The sequence below is a fragment of the Cyanistes caeruleus genome, chromosome 9 (assembly GCF_971803275.1).
Source record: "Cyanistes caeruleus chromosome 9, bCyaCae1.hap1.1, whole genome shotgun sequence".
Lineage (NCBI taxonomy): Eukaryota > Metazoa > Chordata > Aves > Passeriformes > Paridae > Cyanistes > Cyanistes caeruleus.
In genome coordinates, this window is record NC_141709.1 from 10,272,885 (window position 1) to 10,286,996 (window position 14,112).

The 14,112-nt window shown below is 44.7% G+C and overlaps 2 protein-coding genes across 3 annotated transcripts; one reads left to right on the forward strand and one right to left on the reverse strand.

The window, feature by feature from the left end:
• Nucleotides 1-1,773: 1,773 nt before the first annotated feature.
• On the reverse strand, nt 1,774-8,460 carry LOC147651570 (uncharacterized). Its single transcript, XM_086841987.1, has 4 exons — nt 8,400-8,460; nt 6,923-7,303; nt 5,844-6,551; nt 1,774-4,059 (listed from the first exon to the last, which is right to left on the reverse strand). The coding sequence occupies exons 1-4, from the start codon at nt 8,458-8,460 to the stop codon at nt 4,034-4,036; spliced, it is 1,176 nt and encodes a 391-aa protein (XP_086698113.1). The 3' UTR covers nt 1,774-4,033.
• Nucleotides 7,119-12,646, forward strand: LOC147651571 (coiled-coil domain-containing protein 180-like). 2 transcript variants are annotated; one of them, XM_086842893.1, is made up of 6 exons: nt 7,119-7,317; nt 8,510-8,691; nt 9,519-9,601; nt 10,855-10,964; nt 11,055-11,183; nt 11,350-12,449. In XM_086842893.1, exons 2-6 carry the CDS (start codon nt 8,597-8,599, stop codon nt 11,539-11,541), a joined length of 609 nt encoding a protein of 202 aa, XP_086699019.1. In that variant the 5' UTR covers nt 7,119-7,317; nt 8,510-8,596; the 3' UTR covers nt 11,542-12,449. The 2 variants fall into 2 exon arrangements, with proteins under 2 accessions (XP_086699019.1, XP_086699020.1); XM_086842894.1 differs by lacking the exon at nt 7,119-7,317 and adding an exon at nt 12,540-12,646 and having other exon boundaries at nt 7,967-8,691; nt 11,350-11,460.
• Nucleotides 12,647-14,112: the final 1,466 nt, after the last annotated feature.

Consider the following 14,112-nt stretch of genomic DNA (forward strand, 5'->3'; position numbering starts at 1 on the left):
CCGTGAGGAAAGATGGAGAAAGATGGAACTATTGAGCCTGGAGAAGAGAAGGCTTAGGGTGATCTTATCCATGTCTATAAATACCAGAAGGGAGGGCACAAAGAAGAGGGAGCCAGGCTCTTCTCAGTGGGCCCAGTGACATGACCGGAGTGAGCGGTCACAAACTGAAATACAGGAGATCCCCTCTAATCTCCAGGAAACACTTTTTTATTTTGAGAGTGACCACACACTGGCACAGGTTGCCCAGGGTGGTTGTGAAGTCTTCTTCCTTAAGCTATTGGAAAACTGCTGAGACACAGCCTTCCTTTTCATATTTGTTCACAAACTAAAAGAAAAGAAAATGCAAAAAAGTCCTATTTGCTAACACGTTAGAAAACAGTAAAACTCTGGTAATTTTTTTAATATATCTTTTATTTCCATGGATACTTGTTTCAGAAGTATATTGGTTTGGTACATTATTACCAAATTAAATACTTTTATTACTCATTCCAGAAAAGAAGGTGCAACTTCAATTACATATTATGTTTTTCTTATAGAGTTTAGCAATATGACAAAGTAGATAATGTACACTTCTTTGCTTAAAACTTCAGTAACTGAAATTTTCATGAATAAGAAAGCTTACAAAGTTCTATTATAATACTTTCTATCAATGCCTTTTACTGAGAAAATTTAATTAAAGTCAGTAAACTCATAGAAAGAATAAATTGAAATACGTCTGTTCTGTGCAATTAGCAAAGTCCTTTCCAAAAAAAACAAAACCCAAGCACCCACAAACCACGAGTACAAAAGATGTTTGTAGTGACAGCTGACAAATGATTGTGAACAGCATTCTACCTGGGCCAAATCAAGTGTCTTGTAAAGCATCAGGATTATCTAATTCCTTACAGAAGTGGCTATGTCATGATAACATTTTATGAGGTATTTAATGGACATTTATAAAGCTGGGAAAGAAGGACAAAGAGTAAAAACTCACAAAAGTAAATAGTTTACATCTCCTCTTATTTTATATCTATTTCCTGGCCTGGGAAATTTTTTCTTTCCAAACCTGCATGATGCACAGTACATAGCAAAACTCTTTGGAGCATTAAAAATTTGTCACGCTTATAAAGCAGAAGTAGCATGTGCCCACAGCCAAGACTGACATTGAATAGTGACAAACTGGTCTCCATGTCCAGACCTGTTGATCATGATGAATAAAGGCTGCTGGTGTAGAGGTTACAGATTGACCTGGATGGACAGATGAAGGGGTAAGCACAGGGGCACCTACTGGGACTGTGTAGAACTGTAGTTAGAGAGAGCCTCTGTGCCTGCTGTCCTCCAGAAGAGAAAAACACTCCCACCCAACTTGGCATCATCTGTGAATTACTGAGGGTGCACTCAATCCCCTTGTCCAGATCACTGATAAAGATACTAAACAGGACTGGGCCCAAGACTGAGCCTTGGGGATCAGCTGGATGAACTCCACTTCCCACCACTCTGGGCCCTGCCATCACCCAGTTTATCACCAGCAAACAATGAACCTATCCAAGCCATGAGCAGACAGTTTCTTCAGGAGAATGATGTGTGACGCAGTGCAAACAGGATCAGGGAGCTGCCTAGGAAGAGTCTCAGGTGAATCCAGGAGAATACAGTACAGGACTGCTCAGCTTTCAAATCAATCTTGCTTAAAGAATTCTACAAAACTGTAACAAAACAAACACAGACACAAAACCCCCAAACAAATAATGAAAAAAACCCAAACAAACAGGCAGAAATTAAAAAAAACCTAAAAAATCAGGTTGAAGGTTTTTATTAACTTAAAAAAAAATCAAAACAAACAAAAAGTCACATTTCTAAAGGCTGCTTTCCCAGCCTCTTCTCTCTGCTGGGAGGACATCCTGAAGTGGAGCCAGCTGGAAGCAGGTGGGACAGGACAGAACCTGGGCTATTCTCACAGGCCAGCCCTGTGGCTCCCCCATTGCCAAAACCTGGACACATAAACTAAACACAGGTAAGCACATGTGTATAGACATAGCAAAAATATATTTGTCTTAAAAAATATTAGTCTTGGCCACACATTTATACCACTGGAAAGAACATAGTCACTCCTTTCAGTTTTCTTTTCAGTCACTACAAATGTTTAGAAAATATAGGAGTGCAAAAAATGGAAATATCCAAGATCAATATGAAAACAAATAACAAAGATTCCATTTTGAAACTTTGCATTGGACATCCTTTGCAGAAATTTACTCAGAACTTTAAGATTTACAAAAAAGATCAAGAGTATTGGAGTCAAATGGCTTCTGTGTTAGTACAACACAATCCATGGAGACTTCAGCTGGCTGCCTTGATTTCTCAAATATGATGGAGGGAACATCTGAGCAGCTACAGCTCCCAGTTCTCTCAGGGACCTGCCATGCATCTGGGTGGGTCCCATGGCCTTGTGCATGCTCAGGTTCCTCAGGTGGTCTTAAACCTGACCTTCTGCTACAAGGGGCTGGAATTAAGTCTGCCAGCCCAATAACCTGAGAGATGTGGGAATAGTGACTGGCAGTAAAAATTGAGACCAACAATTGTTGAGTACCTCAGCCTCCTCCTTGTCTGTTGTCACTAGTCCTGTCTGGCTTGTGGGGGTAGGGGGGAAATAGGGGAGGTGTGATAGGTTTCTTTTTATCTTCCTTTTCCCACTGAAGTACCTCTAGGTGCCCTTATTATTATTTTTAAAGGCTTTTCCAAATGCAGCTTCAACTGAACCTTAGCTATACTGATCTCATCCTCACACACCAATGTGTTATCTCTCTATCTTTCCCATGATGTGTGCCACTACATATTGCCTGCATATGACCTTCTTGCATCACATATATTAACTTTCAATAACCCTCTTGCTTTAACTTTCTTTCAAAAACCACTTTGCATTACATATGTTGTATGCATATTATTTTCTTGCATTTTAAACAAGGAGATCCTTACACTGCCAAGCTGGTCTCCTGCATTCCTTGTTTGACTTCTTACAAGTGGCAATTGTGAGCCCTTGTTCTCTAAGAAGAATGTCTTCAAATAGGTGCCAGCTCTGTTCAGCTCCATTATCCCTGAGGACAGTTTCCAAGGCATCCTATCCACTACTTCCTTAAAGAACTGAAAGTTTGCTCTTCTAAAATTTAGGGTCCTCATCGCAGCCAGACTCTCAAGTGCCCCTGCAAATAAAAGTCAATATATAGACAAATGTTGACAGAAGCCATTTTGTATGAATACAGGGGGAAAAAAAAATAAAGAGCAGTTCTCATGCCAAGGATGAAAGCCCAGCACTCAGAATTCACAGCTGGCACTCACTCCCCAGTGCTGCAGCAATACTGAGTCCCAAGGCACAGGAAACTGCCTTTGCCATTGCACCCTTTGCACTCTCCTGAAAAAGCAAGCACTGGCACACTGCTGCTGTCCTTCCCTACACATGGATTTCAGCACAGACCTTCTTGCTTCTCATGTTGTGCATTCCCATTTGTAGACTGCAAAGGCAGTGTGATCAGGAGATGGTTCTTTGTTTGCAGGACTTTGAACACACCTTCTAAATACCTGCTCTGTTTATGTGGCTGTAAAATGGAACTGTTTCTAAAACTTCTGAGCAAGTGTGCTACAAGGCTTAAATAGTAATTCCGCATTAAGTACTTTTCCTTCTCCAAAGGAGCGGTGCCTTCCATTGTCCGAGGAAGATCAGAGATTTTTCCCATCCTTTCATCACAGGACAGGAAATGCAAGGAGCGGGCAGGACCCAGTGTGTGCCGGCAGCGACCGCCCGGTGTCCCCCTTGTACCGCAGAGCGCTTGGAGCGCCTCCGGCCCTGCTGCTGCTGCTGCTCGTGGGACTTCACCGTGAGCCCGAGGGATCGCCGCTGGAATTGGCCCCCCGGGATCGCCCGCTGGGAATTCACACCTGAGGGATCACTTGCCTGGGAATTCACACCTGAGCGATCACCGCCTGCCAGAACGTCACCGTAGTCATCTTACCACGGGAGAAGTCTGCAGAGGAACAGCAAGCTACAGCTGAAAGATCTGTGGCGTCAATTATTCCGTGGTAATTCCTCACCTGCTGGGCACAAAAAGAGATTTAGCAGCTGCTTCTTCCTCAGCTGAGGAGTGTCCTGCGTGTTTCAGTTCAAGGACCCAAAGCACCGTTTTGTAAAGGTGAAAAGCCAAAAAGCACAAGCTCTCTGCAGTGAAGCTTCCCTCCCAGAGCTGCTGTGCACTGCTCACACAGTGCAGAGGAGGCACCAGAGGGTGCAATCGCTGTCTGCTGATGAGTCCTGCCTCAGAGGAATCAGCAGAGAGCTAGAGACTAGGAATGATTATCAGGCTCCCTGGTTTCTCTTCTTTCTTGCATATTGGACTAGTGAAAGGGCTGTGGTATTGAAATGAAATCATTCTTTGTGACAGCTTCCTCTAAGCCTTATTCTCCACTTAAGATTGTTCTGCATCCTGGAAAAGACCTGATTCCCCTTTGCTTTGTGTTCATCTTCTGCTACACCTTGGCTGGTAACAAAAGAATTACTGAACTGCTGCTTTGGAGTGGAGAGAGAAATCACTACTGCAGCTGAACATGAGCCAGCACGGTGCCCAGGTATGCGAGAAGGTCAAGGGCAGCCTGGCCTCTACCAGACATAGTGTGGCCAGTAGGATCAGGGCACCGACTGTCCCCCTGTTCTGGGCACTGCTTAGGCCAAACCTCGAATCCTCCGCTTATTTGTGGGATCCTGATCACAAAAAAAGACATTGAGGGACTGGAGTGTGTCCACAAAAGGCAACAGATCTAGGGAAGGAGCTGGAGAAGGAGCAGCTGAGGGAGCTGGAGATGCTCAGTCTGGAGAAAAGGAGGCTCAGGGAGGACTTCTGGCTCTGCACAACAGGAGGGTGTGGCCAGGTGATGACTGGACTCTTCTCTCAGGTAACAAGTAACAGACAAGAGGAAATTGCCTCAAGTTGCACCTGTGGAGGTTTATTATGGAACCATTGAGTTGGAAGGAACCCACCAGGATCATCCAGTCCAGCTCCTGGCCTGGCACATGACAGCCCAATAATACCATCACATGGGCTCAGCATTGTCCAAATATTTCTTGAACTCAGATAGGCTTGGTGCTGTGACCAATTCCCTGGGGAAGTCTGTTCCAGCGCTCAACCACCCTGCAGGGAAAAAAGCTTTTCCTGATATCTAGCCTAAACCTCCCCTGACTTAGCTCAGGGAGCCAGATTATGCTGAACCACTGCTTTGGGGCTCTTGATTAATGCCTATTAACACTATCATTATTGATTATTTGTCAGAGGCTAAGACAGCAATAAATCATAAACTTTCAGACCGAGTTTGCGCTCTGCAGAACAATCCTTTAGCAGGACACAGTCTATAAGCACCTGGTTTGAAACACTACTCTGAAATACAGGCAGCCCACTTTCTCCACAGCTCTCAGTCCCTTGAAACGAAGTGCTCCAGAGTTCCTTGAGTCACCTGGTCAGGATTTTGCCCACTCGCAAAAGCACTTGCCTGTGACCTCTGTGTATGAGCAGCAGACGTGATGAGCTGATTGCTCCAGCAACACCATCCGGGAAAGCCTTTTTTCACCTCTAGATCACCCTCTTTACTTGTCAAACATCGTCCTCATCAGAGCACAATCTACTGCTCCCTGTGCTTTGGCGACCTTGCCGGCTCCGAGCCTTCCCCACTACTGCTCCCTCCCACAGCCCTGCTCGCAGCCCCCTCAGGCCGCTCCTTCCCCTGTCCCGCCCGCCAGCGGTACCACGGACAGGAACACCCCTGCGGCAGAGCCGCCACTTCGGCTAAACCACCACAAAGGCTCCAGAGCTTCCCAGCTTCACACTTACAGAACTTCAAGATGCTGTCATTAAAACGGACCCTTTTCCACCGATGCAAACAACTCGCACAAGGCGGGGGGAGGGGGGGGGGGGGGGGGGCCGAGGCCGTGCCGGCCGTGGGAGAGCCCCGGGTCGGGGCGGCGGTCCGAGTGGCGCCGAGTCCAGCCGAATGACGCCGAGTCCAGCCGAGTGACACCGAGAGTAATCGAGAGACGCCGAGTGACGCCGAGAGTAATCGAGTGACGCCGAGCTGCTCCGAGCGGTGTGTGGTGGTCGCGGCGCCGCCTCTCCGGGCGGGTCCGGGAGGGCGCGGGCAGTGCTCGGGACAGGTGATGGCCAGAGGCCGGCGAGCAGGGTGGTGCTGCCCGGCGTTGGGGTTGCAGCCCTGGGTGCTCGCACCCTTCCAGGGTGCACAACGCTGCCGCTGGTTTGGGAGAAACCACCCAGCGGGTGTGCTCTTGCTTTGAGGTGCTCGGAAGCCGGAGAGCGACCGACTCCTGGCCGTGTGTCCTGGGACGTGGGCGGGCGCAAGCGCCTGGAACGGGGAGCAGCCTCTGCGGTATCCATGAGGAAAGCCGTCCCGTGGACATGCCGGGGGTCTTCTGGCCAGCCACAGCTGCCTCCATGGGGACGTCGGTGGAGGGGCCGCCAGAACTCTTGATGCGAGGACGGGACAGGACGGGACAGGACGGGACAGCACAGCGTGTGATGATGTTTCTCCTCAGAGCCACACTCCGCTGCTGAGCAGCACAGAGCTCGCACCGCGGGACCCTGGGTGCCTCCCTGGGGCGCTGCAGACTGGCTCAGCTGCAGACGGGGAACAGGGACGTGGCGTGGTGGGACATAGCACAGAGCGCCATTATCTTGTCTTCCAAGTATTTTAAGAAATGGGCTGAAATCCAGACAAGAATATGTTTTCCAGTTTCTGCGCCTTTACCTGTAGATCAGAACAATGGTATTTCTTAGCCGTAAGGCAAAAAAAGGCGTTAGTCTAGCCTCAGGAATGGCAACGACTTGGGTATTCAGAGAAAATGTATGGGGAAGACCTTAGAAGTTCCTTCCCCTAAGCGGAGGTGTGTTCTCATTGCCGTGCTGAGCTGAAAGGTCCGGTCGTGGGAAGTCTGGTCCGCCTTGTGCAGAGACGAACACAAACCGGGGGCTGCGTTCCCCGGTTCCGGAGCTCAGGTCCCGGGTGAGCGGGCCGGGATGGCCGGCCGGGTACTGCCGGCAGCGGCCGCCGGGGGGCGCTGTGGATGAGGCGGGCCCCGCCCCCGTTGGTCTGACAACGGCACGCGCGGGCTCGGCGCGAGCGCGTCCGAGCGGGACCGCCTGAGGGCCCCTGGGGGGCGGAGAGAGACCCGGGAGCGACAGCCGGGAGCGACACCCGGGAGCGACACCCGGGAGCGACACCCGGAGCGACACCCGGGAGCGACACCCGGAGCGACACCCGGGAGCGACACCCGTGGGGCCTGGCAGGGGAGCGGTAGGCGTGGAGTTTCACCGTTAGAAGTCTCCGGGAGGCTACGAAGCTGCTGTAAAGGCTGGTGCTCCTTTGCTTTAGGACAAGCTGAGAGAGCTGGGGGTGTTCAGTGTGGAGAAGAGAAGGCTCCAGGGAGACCTTAGAGTCCCTTGCAGTGCCTACAGAGGCTCCAAGAGAGCTGGAGAGGGTCTTTGGAAACGGGCCCGGAGTGGCAGGACAAGTGGGAATGGCTTCAAACTGCCCAGGGGTGGGGATAGATGGGAGCTTGGAAAGGAATTCTTCCCTGTGTGGGTGCTGAGGCTCTGGCACAGATTGTTCAGAAATGCTGTGGCTGCCCCATCCCTGGGAGTGTCCAAAGCCAGGCTGGATAGGGCTTGGAGCAGCGGGGGATAGTGCAAGGTGTCCTGCCCACGCCAGGCAGTTGTAAGATGATCTATCTTTAGGGTCCTTTCCAGCCCAAACCATTCTGGGATTCTGGGATTCAAGGAAGGCCCTTTTCCAAGTGAAGTGTTGTATCTCCTCTTGGCTCCCAGCTTGTAGTTGCCAGTTCTGGAAGCAGGCGCGGCCAGTCAGCTGCGATGAGCCATGTGTTCTCAATAGGACGAGTGTGACATGTTCACAGAGAGATCTGTAAACAGATACTCAAGGCCCAGGTGAAAAAAGCAGAGGATTGAGTAAAAGCCAAAGGAGTTTGTTGTGTTACTCAGTTTGCTGGCTGTTGAAATGATCCCAGGTCATTTTCAACATTTCTGGTTTTGGTTTGTTTTAGGAAAAAATGGATGTGTTATCTCCAGCATATGCTCTCCAGTGAATCTACATGTGTTCCCATCTCTTTGTTGTCTATCAGGTTATATTAACTAAAGGCAGAATCATAACAGAGTAGTAAAACGTTTAGAGGCATAATTAGCCAAATACAGGCATTTTTAACTCTGCTGTTGACTTTGGTAACTGTAAGCAAGGCAGCACAATCCAGTTACTCCACTTTTCCTCTCTAGGCAAAAGATTATCCTTTTTTTTTTCTCATTTTGAAGATAGCCTTAGATGAAAGTGGTTATGCATGTGGTGTGTAGGGTTCATTATTTTACTTTTCTCTTCTGCTGTCTTTCCCCTGCTGTTTTTATTAATTATTTTGTCGCTGTTCTCCATTCAGTAGGTTTGAAGGAATTCTAATTGTTGAGATTATGTTTCTTTAAAGGCTCACTTAGCCCACCTTTTGGATGAAGGAAAAAAGACAAGATTCTCTAAGAAGAGTAAAAAGTACACTTTAAATAGGCATTCAGAAATGTCTGCTGATGCCATGCCATTACCATGTAATCAGCAGAAATGTGTTGGTGAAACACCCATCAGTGACTTCACAAAAAAGCCACAGTCAGACAGGTAAAGAACAGAAGCATAAAACCCCAATGATATGTTCATAACTAGAGGGATGAAATTGACAGATTTTCAGTGGGAATTAGGAACTACTGAATTCTTGGTCATAGAACTAACGACTTGTAATAGACTGTCTCCTTGCCAAGTGTAAATTTAGTATGATGAACTGCTTGCTGCCCATTGAAGTGCAGGCTAACAGACCAATATTTGCAATAGAAGGCATATTGTATGGCTTTCCTTTTAAAAAGAAGTTGTCTTTGCTCATAGCAATCTAGATATATACCCAGTCTGAAACATATTTTTTAGGCTATATTTCCAAGTAAATGGCTTACATGATGATGCTGTAAGATAATGTGACGAACAAGAATGAAGATAATACAACCATTCTTTTTTATCCTAAGCCAGCTGCTGAATAATGATACAGGGATTCTCATTGACCCCAAGGAAAAACCCAGTGCCCAAGCTGTTGGGAAAAGCACTTGGGCAGATAAAGGCTATTTCCACGTTTCTTGCTGGTGTCTCCTAAAGAGTTCACAGTTTTTTACCTGTTAGAACTGTTCTGTATGTCTCTGTAGTTTACACATTCTAAATCTAACATGTATCGCTTTAATGCCATCTTAATAGATTTTAAGCTGGGATCTACCATCCAGGCTTCAATTTGTCTCAGAAGAAGCAACATTGATTCTTTAAATTATATTCTTGAAAGTTGGGATGATACTTATGATCACTTTAATGTTACATTTTGCCAATTAAAGTGAATTATACTATTATGTTAGTCCCTCTTCTGGTGCATTAATGGTACAAATTGAAGCTTTATTCACTTTCTGTTTCAGACAACCTACACCTTTTTCAGAAGCATTGGGAAATGTAGATGCAAGTTCAGCTGAGAAAGTCAGAGGCCTGCCTGATGTAGTTGGTAAAACTGGTTTCTCTTAATGTCATCTATTTTAATTTGCATTCACAGGAGACATGGTACATGTAACAGTGTTAGCTGAACAAGGTATGAAATTGTGCTGGTTTGAAAGAAAATCAGCAGGAGAAATTAACCCCACACAAATACCTTGTGAGAGATTTTGGAGTTACAATTTAATAGAAAGATTACAGTAAATGCAATGATACAGAAAAACATTTAAAACACAAAGTCAGAGTACAGCCTGGCACCCTTGTGGTCAGGGTTGCAGTGGTTGCAGTCCTGCCAGAAGCAGTGGTCTTGTGAAAGTTTGGGTCCTCCTCTGGATGTCCAGTGGTGGTGGTGGTGGTGTCCCAAGTGCCCAAGTGCCCAGATTATATACATGAGGTTCAGGTGGTACATCCCGCAGGGCAGGGAGGTTCACAATGGAATGATGGAATCCCTTGAATCTAGAATATTTTTGGAGTCCTTCATCAGCTGCCCATTCTGCTAGTACATATTCAGTTCATTATGGCCCATTGGCAGACATGACCCTCACTGGATGGGTGGTGCTGCTGCTTCCCCAGCTGAAGGAAGGATAAAGAAACACTATCTCACCCTGCAGGGTCTGCCTCTTCTCATTTTAACATCCAGCTTGTATCCTGGGGGGTCAGGTATGCACTGAAAATGATCTATCATTAACAACTCATCACAAAATGAGGTAGAGGGGAGTAGAATACAGTTTGGTTACAGCCACATTGGCACTTTTTTCTCCTGCAAGACAACAAAAATCAAGATCAGAAATGGCCCAACAAATTTTGATGATTTGAAGCTTAAGAGGCCTCATTTTCAAATTTTTGTTTCAAAGTTTTGATGGTTTGATGATTTTGAAGATGAAGAGTCTTCTAATAGGAAAAAAAAGCAGTTGTGAAATTGTCAATCACAGGTCATGTTTAGCATTATAAATTCCAGTTTTGATGTAATCAAATCTCATTCCTGAAATGTTGCAATTTTTTTACATCATAGCTGAGCTAATAGTTCCATGTTATTATCCTTCTGAAAAACAGAAGTTAATAAAGGAAATTTTAAAATACACTCTAGTATTTTGTATTTTTACCTCCATTTGCTAAGATTGCACTTCCCAAGGAAAGATGTTGCACACTGTGAGAACTCCACAGACTACAGCAGTTACAGTGTAGATTGAGGGATTTATTGTTCACGCATCCCATATTCTGCAGCAACAGTTCCAGGCTATAGAATCCTCATTTCTTTCTCTGCAGTTCCTGAGGAAGCAGGCAGTGGTACATGGAAGTACCTGGCAGAACGGCGGCAAAAGCGTCACGATCGAGCAGTGACCGAAATGCAGCAGGAGCTGGACGGCATTGGCAGGGTAAAGCAGGATCTTTTAACGCAGAGTCTTGAGTGCTCTTCTAAGGTCAAGGCCCAATATTGAAATGATTACACTGACCTACCGTTCTAGGAGATGGAAGCCTCTGTTTTGAAGATTCAGGAATTCCTTCAGCTTAAAGTGATGAAATCAGATGAAAAGAGTAAACTTCTGTTTGAAAAGATTGCATCTGACATGGCTTTGGAAGGTTTCTCATTTGAAGTAAGGCAGCTCAGAGCATTGGCTCAACTTCAGTTACTTGTTCCGGCTCTATGTAATGTCTTCTTATGGTTCACTGGAGTCCTAAATTATTGGGTTTTTTCCTTTTTTATTTTTTTCTTATATATAGTCACTTTTCAATGAGATTGAGAGTAGATTTTTATTGCAGGGTTTGGAAGAACTGTGGAATATGATCCATGAAGAATCCTCAAACAGAAAAAAGTGGATTAGGGCAGTGGACGAATCCCTGAAGGAGATTGAAAGGAGTCGAGCTGTTAAAGTGAGCTGCAGTCTCAATAACTGTTGCTTAAGCATAAGATTGTTATTTGCTGATACCATGCTGGATGCAGAGCAGGAGTAGCTTGTTTCCACAGGAGTCAGAGGCCTGCCAGTAGTTCTGTTATGTGGTGATTGCTTTCTTTTCACTAATAAACTCATTTATTTTCACTCATTTTACACCCACATAATCAGGAAAAGCTACTTTTTTCCTAGTTTTAAGGTGTTTCTTTCTTTCACTATTACGGATACTACAGGTGCAAGGAATATGTGAGCTGCTTTTATTTTCCTGGAGACTTGTGTAGGTCAAACTTTCATCTGGTCTGTTATTTTTTTGGGGAACATAGCTATTCTGCAGCTGAGAAGGAGCATAGACATGAGCTAGCTTGATTTTAGTTTGTGTTGGCTGGGTGTCAGTAGCAAATGTGTTGCAGTTTTGTAGTATCCAGCCTAAGCTGTCAAAGTCATTGGACATCATAGGAAACGTTTGGATAAAAAAATTGATAGACTCTGGAAGAGCTTGCTGCACTGTCCTTGTAGGCAAAGAAAAACTGTTCCATCAGTGCCTGTTCCTCCTCTCTTTGTAATTCAGGTATGGTGAGTAAGTCTGAGAGTATCACCAGTAACCTTTCTGTTGGATTAGTTGCAACAAATGGCAGAGATGAACACTTTTGCTTTAATTCTGTGTTCACTTAAAACAGGCACTGGTGGATTCCCTTCAGATATTTGAAGGGAAGCTGGTTTGATTTTTAAATTCATATTGCAGCCTGTCTGCAGAGCACTTAATTATCACAATTAAAGAGAAATCAGCTGAGTAGTAGCAAAGTGGAATGTTTTCATTACTATTTTTATGAATTAATGAAAAAATCAGTCTTTAAGATAGCTAAGAGTAATATTTTAAAATTTACTTCTCAGTCTGTGTCATCCAATTAACTTAAATTAATTTTAATTTATTTAATTGATTAATTAATTAAATTCATTTTAATGGAAAAATTGTCTCATTCCTGTAGTTTTTTGACTTTGAAAATTGATATTTGAGTTACACTTTTTGTTGTTGATTTTCTTTATTATTTTATTGCACAGATAGCAGATGTACTGACCAAGTAGACCTTGAAACTGGAAGAAATTTCTTTCTTCTTGGCAGCTGATGTTCACAAGCTCATTAACAATAAGGCCATGGTAAATGTTTTACCTGGGGCAAGATATCAGTCTGAATATTCAAGGGATAAAAATGCAGGAATGCAAAAGTAAATCTTATTGACATTTGAAATGGGGTAGGAATGGGTGGAGAACTAGAAGTTGGTATGTCAAGACATTTTTTCTCTGTGGGATTTTATTTGTGTAATAAATTAAGAGAGGAGTCTGCATAGAAATCCAACACTGCTGTGTTTGAATATCCATCCTGAACACAAGAAGCATTTTTGGGTGTAATGTATTGCAATATTTACAGGGAGTTTTTTTACAGTGTATGTAGGAACAATTACATTCCTACGTGCAGGAATTACACTTAGTTCCTTGTCAGGCAGTAAATAGTTGGCCTCAAACAACAACAGTCTCTTTGGTTTATTTTCATTGCCAAAATGGCTTTAAATAAAATAATGCCCAGTAGTATGGATACTCTGATTCATAATTTTATATTTTAAGTACTGACTGATTTGTATTTTAAGATACCTGACTCTTGTTTCCTACTTTGATAGCACCTTGTTGCCTCCAAAACATACACAATCTGACATAATAAATGAATGGTACAGAACTCTGGAGAATTTAAACAGGAGTATTGGTAAGTTGAGAAATGATAAAACCAGTTTGGAATTCAAGCAATCCTTTCTTTTTCCCCAGGCAACAATGAGGCAGACAGTTGCTGTGAAAGTGCATGTTTGCTCAATTCTTTATTCTATATGTTCCCACTTAGGTTCTCTGTTGCTTTGAGCTGGCTACTAGTAAGACCCAAAGAAGCTGCCTGTGACATCACTTTCCTTTGGCCAGTGCAAACACTTAGTCATGGTGAGATCTAGCAGAAACTGGCTTGTTAGAATTAATCTGGGGGAAATAGAAGGTTAATTTTGACATGGATCAGTTCTCAATCCTAAAAAAATCCTCCTTTTTAACTCTCAGAGAAGAAGAGGGGAAATATTGCAGATAATTCCTTTCTCCAAGTCCTGTAGTATGCCTTCCCTCTGTGTCTGCCTTCTCTTGCTGCAGAGCACAGTGAGCTTTGTAGCCTGTATGGTAGCATGGAGGTTGGTAGCAATTGTAAATAACTTGCTACTTTGAAGCATAATTATAAACAGCTGTGTATTAAGGTGTCTCTTTTGATTGGTTGGTGGTGTCACAGTGGTGTGCAGACACTGCTGGCATCTGTCCCTGTGCTGAGATTCAGCACAGGGCTGCTGTCATGTTTCCTTTTCACACTGCACTGTGAAGTACAGGAATGTTGACCGTGGTCTGTTCCATATCATTCAGACACACCTAATGTGGAGTGCATGGAGAAAATGCGCATCCAGTATGAGCTGGTCCAGGACAAATGTCAGGAAAAAGTGCAGGTCTGCAAGGTGAGTGTCAGCTTTGGGTGTGGAAGTGATGGTACGATATGTCATTACAGTAAAATATGTTTGAGGATCCGCCAAACATTGAGATAACAAGTTTTTAACCTCTT